Source organism: Copadichromis virginalis, linkage group LG18, assembly GCF_057382275.1.
Source record: "Copadichromis virginalis isolate Kocher_CV1m ecotype Utaka linkage group LG18, C_Virginalis_male_GT1.1, whole genome shotgun sequence".
Classification (NCBI taxonomy): domain Eukaryota; kingdom Metazoa; phylum Chordata; class Actinopteri; order Cichliformes; family Cichlidae; genus Copadichromis; species Copadichromis virginalis.
Window position 1 is genome coordinate 10,737,905 of NC_140635.1, and position 21,168 is coordinate 10,759,072.

Consider the following 21,168-nt stretch of genomic DNA (forward strand, 5'->3'; position numbering starts at 1 on the left):
AGCTGGGAATTTACCTTTCAAACCTTAAGTAGATCTCAGATTACAAAGGAGATATGGTTTGACCTTTTCTTCCTATACCAGCCATCCTGCCTCTGAATAGCTCTCTTAAAGATTGCTTATCAGTTAACTTATCATTAAGACATAAGATTACCAATGGATCTGTACTCTGACATTTCTTTAGCCACTTAAGTCAAGTGTTCCTGGAGCCAAAGTGGGCAGATTAGATTTGAGGGAACAATACCACCACACCTGAATGACTTTTTAGTGCTATATCATCACAGACCATAAACTGTGTAAAATATATTTTTCTATACAATCTATGACAGAGGCAAACAAAATTATATTTGAAAAATAGCAGATACAGGATGACATTACTATGGCAAGGGTTTCGCTCAGTGTATGTAAAAGGGCAACTTTACTTTTAGACAAAGAAGAAATAAGTCCTGTCAAGTTTAGAGGAGTTTTGTTATTGTCGTTACAATAAAATACGCAATAAAAAAAAAATGTAGTAAAATTAAAAATGTTGACTTTTGGCTTGAAGTAGACTAGAAAACAACTGGGCCTCTCCCATGCTAGAGTCCACTATTGTATTCTCCCATCCCTGCCCTGACCTCATCCTTATAATCAACTTTGTGATGTATACATCACCTGACTGACATCCAGTACTGTGCAAACATTGCAGGTGCAGGTATTAATCGACAAAGTGCAGTGAATGAACAAAAGAGAAATCTAAATCAAATGAGTATTTGGTGTGACCAACCTTTACCCTTAAAACAGCATCAATTCTTCCTCACACTTCTGTCCCTTCGTGTAATCCCAGACACACTCGATAATATTGAGATCAGGGCTCTGTGGGGGCCATACCAGCACATCTAGTACTTCTTGTTCTTCTTTCCACTGAGGATGGCTCTTAATGACTTTGGCTGTATGTTTGGGGTCGTTGTCCTGCTGCAGAATACATTCGGGGCCAATAAACAATTATTTATATTTCTGAAAGCATTCTTTGTTTAGAGCATTTTTCACACCTGCCTAAAACCTTTGCACAGGACTGTAGCTTCATTGTTTAGAAAAGGATTTGTAATTTACATTTAAAATGTCATATTAATCAGTTTCGCTCACTGTGTAGTTCTGCACCACTGCCAGTATTTTAAATAAGTTTATCCTGTAGTTAATGACAGGACAAAGTATTGTTAGTTACCAAAAAAAGAGGCTCAAATTTCATACTTGGAAACTGATAAACATCAGCCACTGGTAGCTTATTTCCTGGTGCAAGGTAAATACTGGCAGATATTGACAGTTGTGCAGTCTACAGGTACATTCCCAGTATTAGGCTGTAAAAACGGCTGTCTGTCAGTCTGTCAGTCAAATTACATTAATTCAGTTTTATTTTTTCAGTACTAATTCTGTATAACAGCGATAAGGTTAAGACCTTGTTATGCAATCCAGGAAAATATTATTTGATCCCTTGGCGAATTTGTTTAAGTTTACTTACTAAGAAAACAATGAATATTGGGGAGAGACAGAAAATCAACAACAGCAAAATAAAAATAAAAAATCCAGAAAAAAACATTATGTTACACATTACGTAAAAAAAATATTTTAAATAATACATCTATATAAATTGATATATGAATCTACTAAAGATGCAGACGACTTCCCCACACTGAAATGCCAACAGGCAGGGTCATGTTCTGTAAAATCTAGATGAGAACAGCCAGAATATTGCAGATGGTTCGTGGATGTGTCATCCAACCTGATAATGAATTAAACTGCAAAAGCAACAAAGGAGTGGCTAAAGAAGCACTCTAAGGTTATGAATTGCCCAGACCTCAAGCCTATAAAAATCTGTTGGGCCAAGCCAAATAACAGCCAGGAAACTTAATGGATTTAAAGAGCTTCCGTAAAGAGGAGTGGGCCAAAATCCCTCCCAAGATGTGTACAAACCTGGTGACCCAGTACAAAAAACTACAAAGACTCAAAGACTGCAAATAAGTTTATAACCTTCATGTAATGTGTTTCTTTCTGGGTTTTTGGTTCATACTTTGTCTCTCTCTTCGGGAGATCAAATTAAATATTTTTCCCACTGTATTTAAACCCTCTACTAACTCCAAAAGCTTATAAGTAGACTTTCAATCTAAGAATTTTTAGTTATATTTAATTTCCACAAATTCAATCTAAATTTGCCCTCAAAGATGAACAAATCGGTGCCCTTTATGGTTTTCACGTCAGCCATAAAAGCCTGCTATCCACAGTGTGGGAAATAGTTTATATTCTCCGTAAGAATGATGAAGTGCTAAGAAGAAAGAAGCTGTTTTTGGTAAATAACACAAGCTTCATTCTAAGATTTAGTTTCAGGATAAACACTCACTCGTTCTCTTACAATAATAACTTATGAAATGTGACCCTAAATGTAGGAATGCATATGGTTATTGTTAAGGCACAAAGACACCTTTCTCATTCTTTGTAAAGGGGCACATTTGGCTGGAATTAACTCTTTACTTTGCAGCGCATGCAGGGTGTGGCGCCACAAAATGTGGTCTGATTCTCAGAGGAGACACTCCCACAAGCCTCTAAATATGGTTTCAGGAACCACAAAATATGAGGTTTTTGTATTAAAAGTGTGATTTCGGCAAAATTAGTCTGGATAATATCAGCAGTTAAATGCGCCTATTAATAAAATATTTTAAAATCTAACCAGCTATCCATTTTCTTAGCTGTTTATCCAATTAACGGTAACAGGATGTTATATGATGATCAAATTTGGTCTATGAAACCTTTCAAAATCCAACTCACTAAGCCTTTCACAGGGGAAAAGTTTGTGACATGGACAAAATCATATGAAGACCAATGAACTGTAGTAAAAATGGAATTTCTCTAGGATGAGAAAAGTAAGAAAGCTCATATGAAATGATGTCCTATGTAAGATCATATGGACTGGTACTAATTCTAGATCTTGGACTTTTGTCAAATTTACTTTTTTAATTTTTCTCCTTCTTTTAAAAGTCACACTAAGCAGGATGAAATCATCCTAATGGTAAACAGACTCATTCTTACACTTTGCTACTCTCCCAGACCACTCAAAGCACTTTCTACAACATGCCACCTTCACTTTCTTCTATGCTTTGTAAGTGCTTGCTACCTCACATTCACACGATGGATGCATCAGAGAGCAATTTGGGATTAGTTTCTTGTCCAAGGATATTTGGCATGTAAATTCAGGGATCAAACCAACAACCTTCCAATCAGTAGATGACCTCCCCTCCCTCCTGAGCTACACCCCATGTGACGTAATGACACACAAAGACTTCCAGAAACGAAAAGGAAATTCCTTGAAAAGGAAATAAAGAACACAAAAATCCAAAAAGTGTAACTAAGCTGACAGGAAGGTCAGATCACGATGCAACTGTGGTTACGCCACAACATTCTTTATAAAGGTACCAAATAATCTGGGTGTTTGACATCGTCTCTAACTCCTTAAAAGGGAATTGTTGTTTTCTTTGGGGGGAAATGTTCCTTTACAGTGCAAGTGAATGCTCAATATTCCACTTCTCAGAATAAAGCCCTATAAAGTTCATTCTCGGTGTTTACGTGTATTTGCTGTGCGTCATTGACTTTACTGGCAGTCAATGACACTGGCAGTAAAAACCACTTTGAATCTGCTTTGTTTGAAAACCCATACACTAAGAAAAGAAATGCAAAATGATGTTTTACATATTTATGAAGTTGCTTATCTAAGCCCAATTTATATTACATTGTTATTTTAAGGAGAATCCAGTGTGAGAACAATCATACAAACAGTCATACAATGATTGCGATTAATTAATTAATATTTGACTTTTATTTATATTTAATTTAGCTCAGCCAAACTATCTTCTCATGCGTGTTTTCTTTATTTCACAGTGTATTTAGTGATGAGCAGTAAACTTTGAACCAAAGTAACCTTGTGAGTCAACTCCTAACAGAAAATCGTAAAAGAAGAAAAAACCAAGGACTTGCTCTACAGAAACTGCTCTACAGAAACTGCTTTAGTAATGCAAACACCTAACCCACACCCAGGCAGGTACACAGGTGTATTCTTATCAAGCCCCGCCCCTTATTTAACAAAAAGCTACTTCCACATTGCTCCATCACCAGAACTGCGGATCATCCCACAGAGAGCAGAAAACAATCCTTCAACGCAGCATTTAAACTTCACAGCATCGAGTAAGTCTCTCCAAACTTTATTTAATTACATTTTAGATTTGGATTCTCCTGGATGCCTGCTTCTATTTCATTTGTTGTCATTATCCTTTAAAGCATAATCAGGTTAATTATGAGAATTCTAGAAATACTATTTAGATAATCTGACAATCGATTTTTAGTTACACAAAGAAAAAACAAACCCTGGAAAAGAAAAGGAACGATGCTCTGTTTTTAAATGAATAATTATTCTGTCAATATTCCAGTCTGGATAAACCATAATGTGTTTTATTACCTTTTAAATGACTGACTGTACTTAGTACATTTGTGTATAAATGTGTTTTCAGCCTTGTGGACATGGCTTAAATTATTATTTTTTCTTTTCAATTCATTTTTTTTTTACAATCTTTTTACTTAACTGTATTTTAGAACAAAACATTTTATTATAAGTGCATTTTTTACACACAAATTTCAAATTTACAAGTTGTTATAATAAAACTGAGGTAGAATGTAAAGGAGCTTAGTTTGTTCTGGAAAAAAAAGAGTCTGCAATCTCATTCTTATCTGCTCTTCTCTTATTTGCTCTCTCACTGTTTGCTTTCCTGGAAAGAATGGAGCGAGGCCTGAGCCTGCTGATTGCCGCAGTGATGCTTTTTGTGGCTCCGGGGGTCCAAGCAGCAGACAGTTTCACATTTGCCATTAATGCAACGGTTGGTTTATATTTAACTTTGCCAGCACAATACGACTGTGACCATGGTGATTTACACGGATGGAGTGCATTTGTTAAGCATACGCTTTTACATATTTAGGAGCTGAAATGAGTTTTACTGTACGAAATAGTGTCAGAATTTACTGCTAATTTTGTCTTTTTAAGTTAAGCATCTACAGCGTGAAATAGAACAGCGCATGGTTAGCTTGGTTAAACTTTTATTTATATTTATACATTCTGAGAATTATTATTATCATGGGAGAAGAAAAAAAATGCTAGTGGGTCTAAAAAGCAGGGGGAGTGCCTTGAGCATTTATCCATAATAATAGCCAGCAGGAGGAGAAGTGAAGAAGTCTAATTATATAAAAGTCTATGGAAAAATGTCTCCCCATCGATGAACTCAGTAAGCGCGTTTCTTTTGAGTTCACGATCTCAGATCAGAATCAGAATCAGAATACTTTATTGATCCCTGGGGGAAATTATTTTTTGTTACAGTGCTCCATTTTAAACCAACATTAAGACAAGACAGACAATACGCTAACTAAGAATAGTACAATATATACATATATATACATACATACATACATAAGTCACTTATAAATAAATAGTTGGAAAATGCTAACTATTTATGTTATCTAATTTAATACATAATGAGGTCAGATCTACATTAGAGTAAAAGAGCAGGTTACAGATTGTGTAATGGCGGTTGCAAAAATGTTCAGAATGAGGCTCCAACATGGGAGACAAGAATCGAGATGGGTGTGGTGGCTACTGCCATCTTTTACATACAGTCTAACAGTCACATATGGCTAAACAGTGGCTTTTATAAATCATATAATTAATGGGATTTGTGTGATTTATACATTTCTAATTTTTTTTAAGGTAGAGTTTCATTTCCCATAAAGCCTTTAGTAACCTAATGTTAACTAATAGCAGCTGTTCCCAGTTCATGAGCTGGGATGCTATTATTCGTCAAAGTGTTGACACAGAAGTTGAAGCTGCTAAGCTGTTTTGTGACTTGGATTATGCTCGTGTGTCTCTCTACTAGGTAAACATTACAAAGACAGGTTGCGGGATTAGTAAGCTGTGCATACAGACCCCAGACAACTGTGACCCTGCTGGGAACAGCAGCTGTTTCTTTGGATCAGTGGCTGCAGGCAACACTACAGCTCCTAACGGCACCGAGCTGATGTTCCAGCTCAGTGGGAACTCCACTGGGTACATCGCACTGGGGCTCACCGCCAGTGCAACCCAGGTACCACAGCACACAAAACCAGAGCGATGATTAAGTTTAACCTAAACCAAAATGTTAACCCAAAACAATTATTTACTGAAGAGTTATACTTATTTACATGTTACCTTTTCAATAATTATAACTGATTTCCTATGTTATCAATTTCTTTTTTAAATTAATTTCATTCAACTACTTTTCCATTACCTAGCCATTAATCCTCTGACAGGAAATGTTTACTCACTGTCAGAGAATTAATGAAATATTTGACATTGGTACATAATGAAAAAAAACCTTAAATAATAGGGTTGTGTTTGGAAATGGGCATTGGTTTCCATTAGTAAATATCTTTAAAATATATCATGTTCTAAATATAGATTTAATAATCCAACAAACGTTCGGTCATCTCAGAGACAACCGAGAGAGGTTTATTTAATGAAAGCCACCACCTTGCTTAGTCAAATATTCACACCAGGATGTGAAACCTTCACACCAAACTAAATGTAAATACTGCTGTTAAGGTACAAGTGATAAGGCCAAGTTAAGGATAAGGCACCTAGGAAATACTATACCAAGGTTAATCAATTACATCTGTGTTTCTATAAGGTCACACAGACCTGCTTATGTGTTTATGTCTTTATTGGTCCAGGCCAAAGTAATGAGTTAAAAGTGAGACCAGTGAGTTAAGGAAGTATATAACCCTTAAAACTGCTTGCTCTTTTTCAGGGTACCACTGCGCTTTACATCTGTGCTCAGAACAGCTCTAACAATGCTTCATTCGTCTTTGCGGCTCGGCAGAGAAACAACATCAACAACACACTCTCTACATTTAATTCGGTGAGGCTGTAACTACTTTTAAAACGTATCCAGATAAACATTACCAAACAAGCTGAAACAGTTGAACGGTTGACAGATGATCAGAACACATTCCTAAAAGCTGCTAACCTAAAAATTATTTAATGCATACTCTGTAATTCAGTCATCAAAGCCCTAAAAAAACACAACAAAAAGTGGGTTTTTTAAAATGTAATACTTTACCTGATGGTCAAATTGTTTTTATCAGACTGTGACAAAGATACGAGGCCAGGTAGTCAATGGAAAGATCCAGTGTGAGTTCAGTGTCCCCAATTCGAATGCCACCAACACCAGGAGCGCTGATTCTACCACTTATGTTGTCATCCTTGGGTCTGGACCATTGACTGGAAGTAAGTCCAGTGAAAGCAGCCTTCAACTGTAACTTGTTGTCTACTCTTATCAACATAAATACACACGTTAGATGCTACATTATTTGTGAAGCTGTAAATGAAGGTTAAATTGAATCCTCATCACTATTTTCAATGTTTTATACTTCAGGCAATTTTGGGGCCTTCACAGCTAGCAAAACCACCAATCCTCTGAACCTCGCCAACCCAAGCGCCAATGTTGCAAACGCCACCACAACCACCAACGCCACCACCGCATCACCTTCTACGACAAAAAATTCAGCCAGTGGCGCTCTTCACAGTCATGGTAAACACCACACTCACATTTTATTCTCAGACTGTAGATTTAGGGCTCAATGTGATGAAGATTCACAGTTCACAATACCCAGTTCTGAAGCTTTAGTTACTAAATATTGTTTAATAAATTAGTTCATTCTACTATGAAACATTTTAGAGTTATAAGTAAAAGATAGTGGTGAAGAAAAAAAATTAGTTTTCCAAGTAAGTAATGTATAATTTACCATAGATTAAGGGGACAATGAAAACTATGTATAAATCAGCTACATTTAGAAACTGCTGGAGCCATTATTGGACTTCTGGCCCTTTTAATGGAGCAAATGCATGACAATAAATTTGCTATACAACAGAAAGAGCAGGGATAATATGTCATTTTAGCCCATATTGTCCTGGCTGAATTTTTCTTTAGCAATGACTATGATGCATAATTACACTTTGCACCATGTGGTATTAAAGATATCTTAACTTTAACCAGCAGAAACCCTGACGGATGTTTTCTGAATAATTGCTTTTTTGTCTTTTCTCCCTGCCAGCTTTGACACTCCTGCTAACTGTCCTCATGCTGTTCGTCCTGAAGACAGCCTGAAAGAGTGCAGAGAGGAAGAACCTGTGACCCGGTGAAGATGACTGGTTTGCAAAGCCAGAAAATCTGAGTGTCAAGCTATTTATGACGTGTTTACTGAACTAATAGTGAAATGTTTTATGTTTCCTTTGCACTTTTTGTATCTATTGAATTTGAAGATGTTATGTTGTTCAGTTTCAAAGTAATTGTGTGGATTTAGTCACCAAATATATATATATATATTATTTTTTATATTCATGCATGTGACTTACATACACACACCTACAAGTAAGCATACTTAGACAAATGGCAAGATGGTTTTGTTTAACAGATATATGTACTGATTGTAGATTATCTTTTAAAAGATAAACTTACTGAAACTGAAGCTAATTATAATAAAGTTAAACTATGGTCTTATCTCATGAGCTGCATCTCTGGACACGGTACAGTGAAATCAATAAATCCTATCCCCTAAGATACAGTGTGACAATCTTTCCTGGTGGTGATGAGGGTGTGACTGATGTCTAAATGAACCTCATCTGGTTAAATCGAGAGACACACGGTACTGAATCTCTCAAAACTGATCACTGCAATGTCATCTCGTTTCCCTCTCACCGCCCTGTTTTGGCTGTGAGAAACATCGGGTACATCCCCATTTTGTTACTTGTATGTTCAGTGCATACAAGTAACCTTCTGCACAAGCTGACTAACAGCTGTTTATGATTGTTCGTGGGAATCTCAGTGCATTCATGATATACAGCATGATGATATAACTGCATAACACACTGATCTCATAAGAGAAAAGATGATTTGTGCAACCTGTAGCTGCTAGCTAATTTATATCTGCAGTGCCTTAAATAAGCTATAAGATATAAATAAACAATCAAATACAAATGCACTCTGTGTTGTGAAGGATGTCCAAATTCCCTAAAATGCATCTTGAGACAGCAGGTTTGCCATTGCATCCTTTGCTGAAGTCACTTCGGTAACCATGACGAGAGTGGCGCACTGCTTATGACATCATGGCAACTTCATTTGATTTGCACACTTAAGCGCTTATGGTCATCTGACAGAAACCATAAAATACCTTAGTTGGCTAGAACAAAGCAGCTGTTGTGCTACGTGTCACAGTAACAGATGCTCATTGCACAATTTAATAGGCACACCTTGTGTTGTATTTCATTGGAACTACTTTTGCTTGTGGGCTTGCTCCGAGTCTTTGTGGCACAAATTGAGTATCACACTGGAAACATTTGAATACTGTGAACTTGAGCACTTGATCTCATCTCATTCTTTGTTACACACACATTATCCTGCCGGAATAATCACATTCTGACCCTATAGTCAGAATGTAGCAGCCCAAACCAAAACTGGCAATGTTTCCCCCCCATCTCTTGTTGTCCAGTTTTCTCAGATCAGTTTTTAATCATAGCCTCAGTTTCCAGGAGTTGCACATGATTTGTTCTTCTGCAGCATGCCTGCTTCAACTTATTGTGCATTCAGAGCTAAAAAACTGTATAACCTTTTTCCAATCCCCCACACTCACACTGATGCTTTAACTATGGTTTTCAACTTCATGTTTTTCTACTTTAGTTCCCTCTTCCCTTTGAAAATATGCTGAAAATGCTTCTGACTACACCAGGAAACCCTGGGTTACTTACTGAAGTGATAACCATGTAAATGGAATTCATGACATCTGAATTAAGTGAAGCCAGATAAGGAACATCTCTGTAGTGTCAATACAAAAGATCCATGTCGAGCCAAACAAAACACAAAAGCAAATTCAATATTTTATTGCAATTTATTCCTTTACAGTTTAACTGAATAGTATAAAAACTGACAGTAACATACAGACAGACAAGGCCAAACTAATTCACTGATGAGAAAAACAAAACACACTGAAGCTAAAAACGTTTTTTTTGTTTTTTTAAACAGAAATTTTCGCCCTCACATTAAGACATGTCCGTCGAGCTGTCGTCTCTGAGAACATCACCAGTCCACACTCGTGCCTTCTCTTGAAGACAAGTAACGACGCTGTAAAAAAAACAAAAAAAACAAACCCAAACCTACAACTAGTTCCTGTAAATAGGGGGTACCGGATGACGGGCAAGATACGCAAACAAAAATCTCCTTTAGGGACATTATGACAGAGTGTGTGCACCATGCTTATGTGTGTGTTTATGTGCGTGTGTGTACGTTTTGTTTTTTTTCCTATATCTACAATATTAGAGTTAAAATAGGAGTCCGATGTCCTTCTGGAAGCTGCGACTACACCGCATGCGGGGCTGTCATCTGTGCCTACGAGTCTTCGTCTCCATTCACGCTGTCACCATCATCGTCTGCTTCCACGTGCTCGCCTTCCTCCTCTTCCTCTTCCTCCTCATCCCTCTCTTGACTTTTCACCTGCAGACAATTTAATAAGTGATGAAAAAAGAAATCGTATTCGGATATTTCAAAAAACTCATTTAAATAAACTTTTGTATGTGGCACTAGGTGACAGTTGCTTCATAAATTACTATTTTTGTTATAACTTGTAGTGAGAAAAAGAAGAAAAATCTTATTGATCGGGATCATTTTAGAAATGTTGAAAACTTCTGGCTGAAACGGAAACAGTAGGCACAATACAATAAATGATTGACATTTTCTTAATATTTCTTTTTAAGAGCAGTATATATTGTAGCAGTCGCTAATATTGAGAGAGTCTGAAGGCTCAGTCATCCAGGTCATCGTAGTCTAAGGAGCTTGGAAAGAAAAGTGACTGGACTTAAGTTGCTTGAAGACATTTTGCCTCTCATCTGAGAAGCGTCTTCAGTTCTAGGGTTGAATGGTGGATCTGGGACACTCCACTATTTGACCCTAGAACTGAAGACGCTTCTCGGATGAGAGGCAAAATGTCTTCAAGCAACTTAAGTCCAGTCACTTTTCTTTCCAAGCTCCTTAGAATATTAAGAGAGATTTAAAACTTGGTACTTGGTTTTTCTAAGCTTCCATTTGAGAGATACTTAGGCATGATGGCACATGGAACCATTAACTCGGAGGGCGAAGGGGACAGACTTGAGTTGGATCAAGTGAGCACTCACTGTAGCTTAGCGGACTTAAATCACATGAATTCCAGTTTTAAGGTAATGAGGAATGAATGAATAAAACCCGATGCCATAAAATTTCTCAGAAAATGACTTCACATGTCAGCAGTTTGAGAAAATCTGAGACATGAAGTTCTTTCTTCTTACAAATAAAATTTGCTGTCGGCTCTGATGGAGGCAGACGCATCTCTTCCTGCTTGGCTTCTTATGCCCTTGTGTAATCTTGTCTAACTTTATCCCAGAGAGTCTCTCAGTCTTGTTCTCTAAAACCTAAAGAATATGGATTTGATCCACTGGCCCCTGAACGCAAGCCTGGGTTAAGGAGAGCCCATATGTCCTGGAGGGACCTGCTGGATACACGCTGGATGGGTGCTAGAAGTGGCGCGTCGTGTGCCTGGGATTCCCGGGACTGTCAATCGAGGACATAGAAGATTTCTACCTATTCAGAACCATAATAACAGGGTTCTTGCCGATCGGAGCTGGCTTATCGAAGACTGAAGAAAGCGGTTAGAGCCGTTCAAAACCCCACAAGGCTGGCTGCTATGATCGAAGCGATGGGGCGGGCTGTGAGTACTCAGACTGATGTTATTGAACGCCACATGGATAAGATCTTGGAGAAGCTTAGCGGGAAATTGACAGACCTGGTGACCAGTGAAGGACATTTAGACTGGCTGTAGCATTGGAGGCAGCTCGTTCGCACTAAACCAAAATTTCTCTCATTTGGCTCCCCATGTCGCTAAAAGGCCCATCAGGCCGGCTGGCTGAAAACAACAAAATCTTCTCCCTGATAATCAGACTGTTGTGGGTCTCTGCGCACATATCCTTCCAAGGCCACCTGCGTAGGCTGCGGACTGCTGACTTTCGCTTAACTGGTTGAAAGGACACCGGATACACACACGCATGTACACTGACACAGATACGCACTCAGCCACCCTCACTCATCCCAAACGTGTCTGATGCTTGATACCACACGATGCACATGGCAGGTCTGTCCAGTGCTGGATTTGAAATTTGAATTTGAATAAAAATTCCCCCTAAAAAACCCATATTCATTTATTCCTTTCCCTCTGAATACCATTTGCAAACCTCACCTCCTCTTCCTCCAGCAGGTCTCCCTCCTCTTCCTCATCGTCCTCTTCTTCATCAGAGTCATTCATATCCTGGTTGTCCCTCTCCCTCTTCAAACTGTCATCCTTCTTGTTGCTTGGGTGTGGAGGTGAAGTCACCTCTCCTGGCTCTGGTTTCATACTCTTACCTTCTGCCAAACACAAAGGTACATTCATGACCCGTTATCTGTTCTATTAAATGAACTTAAAGGCTACTCTGGGAAAAAATATAATAAAAGCTAGAAATCTTTAGAGGCTGTTATAGTTCATTTTCAACAAAAGCAGCTGTATTACAGCTGTGAGAAAAGAATGTGTGAGATCATTCTGTACTGTAGGTTTTCATTTACAGGCCATCTGGTTAAACACGGAGGCATTTATTGCTGAGTTTTACCTCACTCAGCACTCCCCATTAAAACATGCCGTGTCCCTCCTACCTGACTTCTTGCTATGGTCCCTCTCCATACGCTCCAGGCTCTCCAGGAGGTCATCCACTTTGCTTTTGATCTGCGTCAACTCTCTCTTGATTGTCTGTAGCTCATCCACTTTCACTGTGGAATGGGGGTGGGGAGTTAGAAAGCCTTATTCTACAACGAGGGTACATTTTGACAGTTGCCCCCCGTATCAAAGGACGTGTATAAGGTTACTGAAAGATTATTATTTGGCCCAATGTTTAAAGTAATTAGGAAAATGTACAACACAGTGGGTTTGGTTTGTATTGCCAGCAATAAGTCTGATAAGCCAGATGCTAATTAAATGTATTTAGACCTTTGTAAGTGGCCGATATTGCTGCCGGTACTTATGGTTGTGCTGGTGCATCATGTGTTAGTTATTGTGTGGCCATACAGTCACTGCCCAGTCTGTAGGCCTGACTGAATAACCCTCTGTAAATCTTTACAAAAGCAGATTTATGCAGGATGTTGATGATGATAACAGCACCAACAACAACAGTTTGGTATTCAGTGAAACTGATCGAATTTAGGATAATATACTGTTGTGCTGAAGTTCCAGACAGCTGCATGGACCAGGTAGCCGACTCACTTGTTCTGGATGAGGAAGTCCTTTGACTGCTCTTGGATGAAGAGGAAAAGCTGCTTTTGGTCCGCCGGCTGCTTCCTCCACTAAGGCTGACCCGCGGGCGTTTCGACGGGATCACAGCCCGTGACAATGGGGGAGGAGGAGCAGGGACACGGGACGGGTACGAGTACATTCTGTTATCAAACAAGAGGTTTTACATTTTTTTTAAAAAATGAATAAACATACTCTGTGCTGAATGTGAGAACAGAGCAGTGGTAGAAGTGAAGCATTACTGCTTTTTCTAATCAAATAACATTCATACCCATTTTTGAGTGACATCTTCAAGCATGAACTGCTGAACAAACAACAAAGCATGAACAAACAACAAAGATTGGCACTGTGCGTGAGTGTAAAGCACTCATCCATCGTCAGGGATCTACTCACCTGTCATAATAATCTCTCTGAAAATCATAATCGAGGTCAAAGGAGCTGCTGCTGCTGCTGTGGAAGAACAAAAGAACAGAAAGCTTGTGTTGAAAAATATGAAGACTTGCTGGTATCACTGCATTCTTTCTTTTCTCTAACTACATCAAGTTTTTCCTTTAGTGCCAAATCAAAAGTCACTTATGCCCTCATCAAGAACAGTGATGGGGGCATTTCTGGCTTTCTGTTCAGGTTTGCAGCTGATACTTACCTGTACATGTCTCCAGCGGAGCGTTTGGTGCTTTTTGATCTGTGCGGTTTGGGTTCTCCAGCCAGGTTGATGTCTGCCAGACAGTTACATTATACATTAATGCACAAACCCATTGAGAGGACAAATAACTTGAAACCAATGCTTTAGAAGTTTTTAACAATGCCACGAGTCTCTCTTCAGAAAATAGCAGGTTTGATGAAGGTTAAATTTTTTTTTTTTACTAGAGGTTTGCTGTGAATACACTTTTATTAAATATTATATAAACATTAAATATATTTATAAATATTTTTGTACTGTAGTCAACAATGGTGCTGCTGGCACTACATACTTCCCTGCTTTCTCTTTTACAAATAATAATGGCACACATTTGTGAGTGAGAAGTTTGGTGTTTCTTTTGACAAGTCAAAATGAGTCAAAATTAACACAAAATGGATTTTATGTTACATTTTCCCTCAAATGTACTTCAGGCTTGCTCGTGCCTACGGCTGTTACCACTGAAAACATTTTAAAAGGAGATTAAATGAAGAAATACAATTAGAAACATCAAAGTACTTTACTTGTCTAGTTCCTTCATTTCTTTTCAGAGCAGTGAGACAACGTGTAAAGCAATTACACTCTTGCATCCCTTGAGTATTGTAATCTATCACTATCAGACTTCATTGTTACTGTCACTGAGTGAGTCTTACGAGTCATCTCAGTTTCATTCTCACAGCCAAGGGACCCTCATTAACCTGTATTTCAGCTCATCTTCTCAGGTAGTGAGAAAATGAATTCACATCCACATTTAAGCAGAAATGTTTGAAAATCATTTGTTTAAAATAAGCAAATTATACCTAAACATTCACACTTGTTCACACGAAACAACAAATTGATTACGCAGTGTTGTGGAGCAGCAGAATGACTGGATGCATACCGACGACTAGTCTGAAAGCAAATTGTGATCCAGCTCTCACGCACCAAAGTCTGCACTGCGTGTAGACTTTTTCACTTCTCAGTGAGAAACCTCTTACACCCAGCAGTTAAACTTTTAAACTGGGAAATGTGTGTATATTTTATGGCGGCAGATGGACATATTAAGATTCCTGCCTAACAACATAAGTTTTCTGAGTAAAAACAAATGAGACTAAATCTTAGCTCCTCCCAGGGTCTAACCAGGAAGCCTAACAAGCAAAAGATCCCTGCTTTGATCTCAGGAGACACAAATGTCTTTGAGGTTGCGTCAAGAAGGGTGGGGGAAAAACTTATCACTTATCAGCCCCAGCAAACAAACAGTGACTGTTTAAAGTGGTAACAAACTAAGAAGGTTCAAACAATGAGCTCAGAAGTTCAGTTTATTTTAGTTAAATAAGACTATAATAAAGAGAAAAATCCTTTTAAATGAAAATTCAGAGACTGAGCCCTCACCAAGCACTTGTCCAACAATCATTCTCCCATCCTCCCCGCCGACAGCGGCTCGGGCATTCCTCTCATTGGCGTATTGCACAAAGGCATAGCCCTTGTGGACAGAGCAGCCTACGATCTTGCCGTATTTAGAGAAGATGGCCTCGACATCTGCCTTGGTGACCAGCAGCGTGTTGAGGTTGCCAATAAAGACCCGCGAATTGAGGGAGCGTGGGTCGGTCTTGTTGGTGACGTTGCTGGCGCTCATCAGGCTGGAGGAGGTGGGCGAACGACTGTCAGGAAGACACACAGACACATATGCAGCCGATTTAGTAGCAGGATGAGAAATATCTGACCCTTTGAATGGATCCTGCTTTTGCCGAGTCACAAAGCAAAGTGTCAAGGACTCATCAGGATTTCCTGAGAAATTTAGTTTGGTTACCTGCATTTTTCTAAAAAAATTTTCTTATTCTACAAATTTGAAACTGATTAGATTCCGACCAGCTTCCATGTACTTAATATTTAAAAACTGCATCATTTCCTCTTCATCTAAAAGAAATCCAAACTGATGGAAACAAAGTCAAGCACTAAGACCACGAACCACGTGATTCTTCAACTGTGATTTCCTGGATATAAAACAAATTGTCCTCTTAAGGGCTTTTAGGCATAGCCAAAGACAAATCTTGATCAAAATATCTGGGTTTAATTTATTAACAAACAACATTGTTATCTAATGGCTAGAAAACCCTGTTTTCTGTCAAGTAAGCCAAAATCCACTCTTTGCCTTTAAAGTAAGCAGTATGCCTCCTGCTTAGGTGCCGACTAAAGGCTCATTCTAACTGAGAAGCCTGTTATTTATCACCTAAAATAAATTATAAAGTAAAAAGTTCACAATGGACTAAATCTAACTGTAGCAGACATTTAAATCATTTTCAAAGGAGCATTTGTTTTAGTACTTTTACGTAGTTCTGTCGTATAATTTTCATATAAAAGTTTAAAAGCAAATTGTAAAACATGCAAACAAACATCTGACAACAACAACTGCAAATCTGCATAATCAAATTTAAAAGGACTTTGCTTATCGTTTATCTTGTATGGTTTAATGCAAAATATTTTCACAATAACATTTACATTTAGCAACTAAACTTCCTCTTCACAAAGCTTACAGTCAACACCTCCAACCACACACCCATGACAGAAAGCTAGACCAGTGGGAAGTAGTGACATTTGTTTCATACCAGAAATCTCTAATTCTAATGCCTGAAGTGCTTGGGGCTCTGGGTTGAGTAATAAAACATAATAATCACAAAGACAACAACAACAACAACAAAATGACAACTTTGTTCCTTCTTCCTTCTGAATTTTATGGTATGCCTGTCAGTGCTTTCATAATACATTAAATAAGGGGTGTGCATTTCTTCAGAAAAGTAAAACAAATATTTAACTAAAATGCACGATTTTGAATAAAAGAAACTAGAAAAAAAATAACTATCACTCGCCATTAATATAATTCATTTACCTGTTAATGGAGCCCCAGCTATGCCAGACTCATTTCAATGAACTAATAACCTGCAGTACAGGTGTAGAGCTTTAGCTGTAGATACAAATACAGCTTCTTGTAGCACTGTAATGCTGCCCAATCCTCACTGAATATATGTAATCAACATTTTAAGTAAACTATATAAGCAAGTGTGTGAAGCCCATTGCCCAGTGTGTGTAAAGTCTGGAGAGGGGCAGTAAACATAAAAACAGTTACGTGGCATTAACATTAACCCCCTGGCTGACAGAAGAGGGGGTTTTCATTCATCATCACTCACTCCATTGCGTCTGTGTGCAGGGCTGTCGTCTGCCTGATGTTTGAGACTGTGGGCTGGGTTCAGTTTGGGCTGGTGTCTCGACCTTCACCTTCGCCCCTGGCGACTTATACTGAGGTGACAGAAAACACACCTCGGTCAAGCTGAGCAGGGTTATCTTGTACGAAGCCTTACCTGTTTGGAGTGTGTGCAAGAGTCAGTGATGAGTTAGACAGCTAGCCAGTATGAGACTACAAGTAGAGCCTAATGCATGTATACCTACTGCAATGTCTAAGGCTGGGTGAAGTGTGAGAATACAGAACAGAACCAGACACAAATTGATACCTGGGACTGCAATCAATCGACAGAAAGTGCACTGGCTTAGCCCGCATATGCTTTGCTAGTGTGTGAAGAAATATGGGTGTAGTAGCTTAGACATTTGTTTGCATTTCTAGATGCAGCCGAGATGCCAACAAGTTTAGCAAAGCTGGATGAATTTCAAAACCCTGTGCTACGTTTGCTTTTATTTTCATTTCCTAGACAAACCACAAATTAATGCTGATTACTGACACATAAAGTTCACAATGACTTAGATGGAACCGCTTGTAAAAACTAGAAGAGCAGGGTATTTACATATCAGTGAAATATTAAAATTTGGAATTTATCTAAGCTAAGGTTATTAGTCCAAATATGGGCAGATCCATTTATTAGTACTCACGGGGGTGCGTATGTGAAGGGACACAATACAAAGGTCAGCCAAAAATATATAGTATATAATCTGTTAAACACAAGTAGTGTTATAATAAAAACTCTGGAACTGGGAATTACATCAGCAGCAGGGGGAAATTAAAGGGAAAATTATATTTAGAGAAGCTTTAAGGGTAACCAGAGATTTCATTATTATTACTAATAATCACCAAATTCAGAGATTATGAAATCAAGAGTGTAAATGTGCTTTTGCCATAACAAACAGTACTGTGGAAAAGTCTCGAGCCACCCCTGATGTCTTTATATTTTGCCTCCAAGAAGTCTTGACCAATAGTTCCCCAGGATCTCTGAAGGTCTTTCAGAGTTGTTCCCTGGACACTGGCAGCTTTTACACTCATTTCCAGAGGATTTTTTGTATGTTTGTTTGTGTCTTTATGAAACCACTTAACCCAGGCTTATAAATCAAAAGCATAGGAAAGGAACCTAACTCAAGTAACAGAAAACTTAGCAAATCTATGGAAAATGTAAAGGATAATGTAGTTCATTTTGCACCAATCAGGTGATTCCCAAAGAACTATTAAGTGAAAACCTGACCTATCTCCGTATGGTGTGTAGTGCTACAGCAAATGAACAGTATCTGAAAATCATATCCTTAAATTAGATATATATATATATATATATATATATAAAGAGAATCCAGCAAAAACTTGAAACTGGATCTCAGAGGTTATCCATGTAGTGCTCACTGAAACCTTATCAAAAATGGTCTGTGTAAGAAGAGAGAAGCTATGTTTAAGGATGGGAAATGTCTGAGGTTTGCCAAATTACACAAAATCTGGACTGAAAACCAGGGGCAACAGGTCTTCTGAAGTAATTAATCAAAATCTCAAATTTTTGGTTTAAATCTAACCACAAAGGAGGTACAACAGTGCATGCATACAGCCATTTATAAAAACACTGCAGAGGCTCTGGGAATGTCTTAAAGAAGCCCGGAGAACTATTCCTGAAAGCTCCTTAAAAGAAATTCCAAGAAAACTTTCATGAGCGAACTCAGGCCATGTTAAAAGGTAAGGGTGGTCATACCAAACAACTGAAATTTACAAAACGTTTTTGTATTTGTTTTTTTATTTATACACAACATATTTTAATTTATATATTTACACATTTCAATAAATTATTGGCACGAAATAAAGAAATGAGTGGCGGTTTGAGACTTGTGCGCAGTATTGTATAATAGTGATGTTTAAATTTATTTTCCATAAGCTTTGTGTTTTCTCATAAAAAGGGTAAATGGAGTGAATGTGAGGGCGTGGATTGCTTTTGATACACATATACACAACCATAATACTGGTTCAGATGAAATGTTTAATTAATCAAATGTGTATTAGTAACGTTATGTAAAAACTTAAGCCAATGGCACTCCAAACCGTTCAAACTCAAGAAGAAAAATAAAAATAAAAATCACTCTTCATCATGGGAGGGGGAGGGGGAAAAACACGAGGGAAAAAAAAACTACTCCATAGGGGGCAGAAAAAAAACCCAAAGCCGAAGCAAAAAAAGCAAAGTCTAGGGATAATCAAAAATTACCTAAACCATCCACAACACACCCGCTTGGACCCCGACAGCGCCTTCAGCAGGCCTCAGAGTGAAACACAGGCCCTGACTGGCCTCCGGGATCAAAGCCGGCTAGCATGGCTAACGTTAGCCAACCAACAATTAAAAAGCATGAAAAAAAAGTATACAGCCATCAGACCAGTTCCTCTTTGTCTTGCAAAAACCAAAACCTGCAAAATTCTGACAAATCTGAAGTCGATAACGTGTAATCAATCATCAGGATGCTGCTGCTGCCGCGGTTATTAACATGCTAATGTTAGCTGGCCAGCTGGCTGAAAAGCGTGCCAAAAACCAGCAAGTCCCGTAAAAGAAAAGTCTTCACAATAAACACTACAAAAAATACAGCTACACAAACTTGCAAAAAAGTGGACGAGACTGTTGCTAAGAGGCATCCAAAGCGTCGTGTTTTCTAAAAACCACAACCAGCGTTTGTGCTCTTTTTTTTGGAGGGGATGAGCATCTCCGAGGCCGCTAAGCCAGCTACCTCGCTAGCCAGCACATTACGTCCTGTCCAAAAAGCATCGTAGAAAAAAATCCAAAAAGAAAAGAAAAAGGAAGGAAAAATGAAAAATGTCTGGGAACAAAATACTCACCACGACCTTTACGAACAAAATGTCTTGCTTTCGGTAAAACCTGTCAATTTGTTACTTAGGTTGTCCTTTTGGAGCAGACCCGGTTCAGCCCCCTTAGCTAGCTTTCTTCTAGCCGCCGAGCTAACGCATAGAGGCGGTGGTGGCGCGGTCATTGACGGAGACGCTTGCTTTTTGTTGCGGTGCAATTCGAGGAGGCCGGAATCGGTAACTGGTACATCATTTGAAGCACCCCGCCACTCTCACTCCAACTAAACATATAAAACATACTCACCCTCTTTCTTGGAGAAATCACTACGCACTCTTTTCAGAATAAAATCTCCAAAAACTAGGACTCTTTAAATACGTTTATTTTTCTTTAGTTCTTCCTTTAACAAAACAAACGAAACCCTTTTTGACCCAAAAGAGTAAATTTTTTAAATTCAAAATAACAAAGAAATTTTCTAGTTTTTTTCCTCTAGTTAAAAAATGAATTATTTAAAACGTTTATTTTTATTATGTTAATTTCTCTTTTCACCTTTTTAAAGATTATGTGATAAATTAAATGTATATTTGATAACTTATGGTTAATATATATTTGATAAATATATATTAAACAAGATATTTATGTTAGAACAGTGTTTAGTAACTTTTGCTTATCTTGCTGTGAAAACACATTCAGTGGTTTTTATTTTTAAACATTGGCTAACAATTAGACCAGTATGAATCATCTTTGTAACTGTGATTAACTCTGACTTAATAAAGTTCTTTTCTAATTCAACAGCCTCTCGCATTTGTCTAACGGGCCGTTTACTTACATTTATCTAATAGCAATAGGCCTCTGGTTTATTACCACAGCCGGCCAGGAGATGACAGTGTTGTTATTTATAAAAAGATGAATGTGAGTTTAACAAGTATTTGGCACAGATTAAGAGATTTACCTGTTTAGAGGGTGAACATTTTTTTAATCAGATGAAGGCTCTGCTACCAAGAAGAAAGAATGTACCACAAAGAAGCTCTGCGTACA

The 21,168-nt window shown here is 38.2% G+C and overlaps 2 protein-coding genes across 10 annotated transcripts; one reads left to right on the forward strand and one right to left on the reverse strand.

Moving 5' to 3' along the window:
* The first annotated feature begins 4,118 nt into the window (after positions 1-4,118).
* On the forward strand, positions 4,119-8,597 carry LOC146687330 (ferric reductase 1-like). The gene is made up of 7 exons (XM_085438310.1): positions 4,119-4,203; positions 4,790-4,889; positions 5,937-6,143; positions 6,846-6,956; positions 7,183-7,324; positions 7,473-7,628; positions 8,152-8,597. Exons 2-7 carry the CDS (start codon positions 4,791-4,793, stop codon positions 8,202-8,204), a joined length of 768 nt encoding a protein of 255 aa, XP_085294436.1. The 5' UTR covers positions 4,119-4,203; position 4,790; the 3' UTR covers positions 8,205-8,597.
* Positions 8,598-9,958: 1,361 nt separating this feature from the next.
* On the reverse strand, positions 9,959-20,355 carry hnrnpca (heterogeneous nuclear ribonucleoprotein C a). 9 transcript variants are annotated; one of them, XM_085438304.1, is made up of 10 exons: positions 20,166-20,355; positions 17,275-17,383; positions 15,482-15,750; positions 14,078-14,150; positions 13,828-13,881; positions 13,706-13,735; positions 13,408-13,577; positions 12,804-12,917; positions 12,355-12,521; positions 9,959-10,583 (listed from the first exon to the last, which is right to left on the reverse strand). In XM_085438304.1, the coding sequence occupies exons 2-10, from the start codon at positions 17,277-17,279 to the stop codon at positions 10,479-10,481; spliced, it is 987 nt and encodes a 328-aa protein (XP_085294430.1). In that variant the 5' UTR covers positions 17,280-17,383; positions 20,166-20,355; the 3' UTR covers positions 9,959-10,478. The 9 variants fall into 9 exon arrangements, with proteins under 9 accessions (XP_085294430.1, XP_085294429.1, XP_085294427.1 ...); XM_085438303.1 differs by having other exon boundaries at positions 12,355-12,518; positions 13,828-13,884; positions 20,166-20,353; XM_085438301.1 differs by having other exon boundaries at positions 13,828-13,884; positions 20,166-20,351.
* Between the last annotated feature and the right edge of the window lie 813 nt (positions 20,356-21,168).

What these genes read in the sequence shown, in the direction of transcription:
- hnrnpca (XM_085438301.1), bottom strand. An exon ending in TCCGCTGGAGACATGTACAG is followed by an intron (nt 13,885 to 14,077) that starts GTAAGTATCAGC and finishes GTTCTTCCACAG; the next exon opens with CAGCAGCAGCAGCTCCTTTG. An exon ending in CAGAGAGATTATTATGACAG is followed by an intron (nt 13,736 to 13,827) that starts GTGAGTAGATCC and finishes TTTGTTCAGCAG; the next exon opens with TTCATGCTTGAAGATGTCAC.
- LOC146687330 (XM_085438310.1), top strand. Translation starts at nt 4,791, where the DNA reads ATGGAGCGAGGCCTGAGCCTGCTGATTGCCGCAGTGATGCTTTTTGTG. An exon ending in CATTTGCCATTAATGCAACG is followed by an intron (nt 4,890 to 5,936) that starts GTTGGTTTATAT and finishes TCTCTCTACTAG; the next exon opens with GTAAACATTACAAAGACAGG. An exon ending in TGGCGCTCTTCACAGTCATG is followed by an intron (nt 7,629 to 8,151) that starts GTAAACACCACA and finishes TCTCCCTGCCAG; the next exon opens with CTTTGACACTCCTGCTAACT.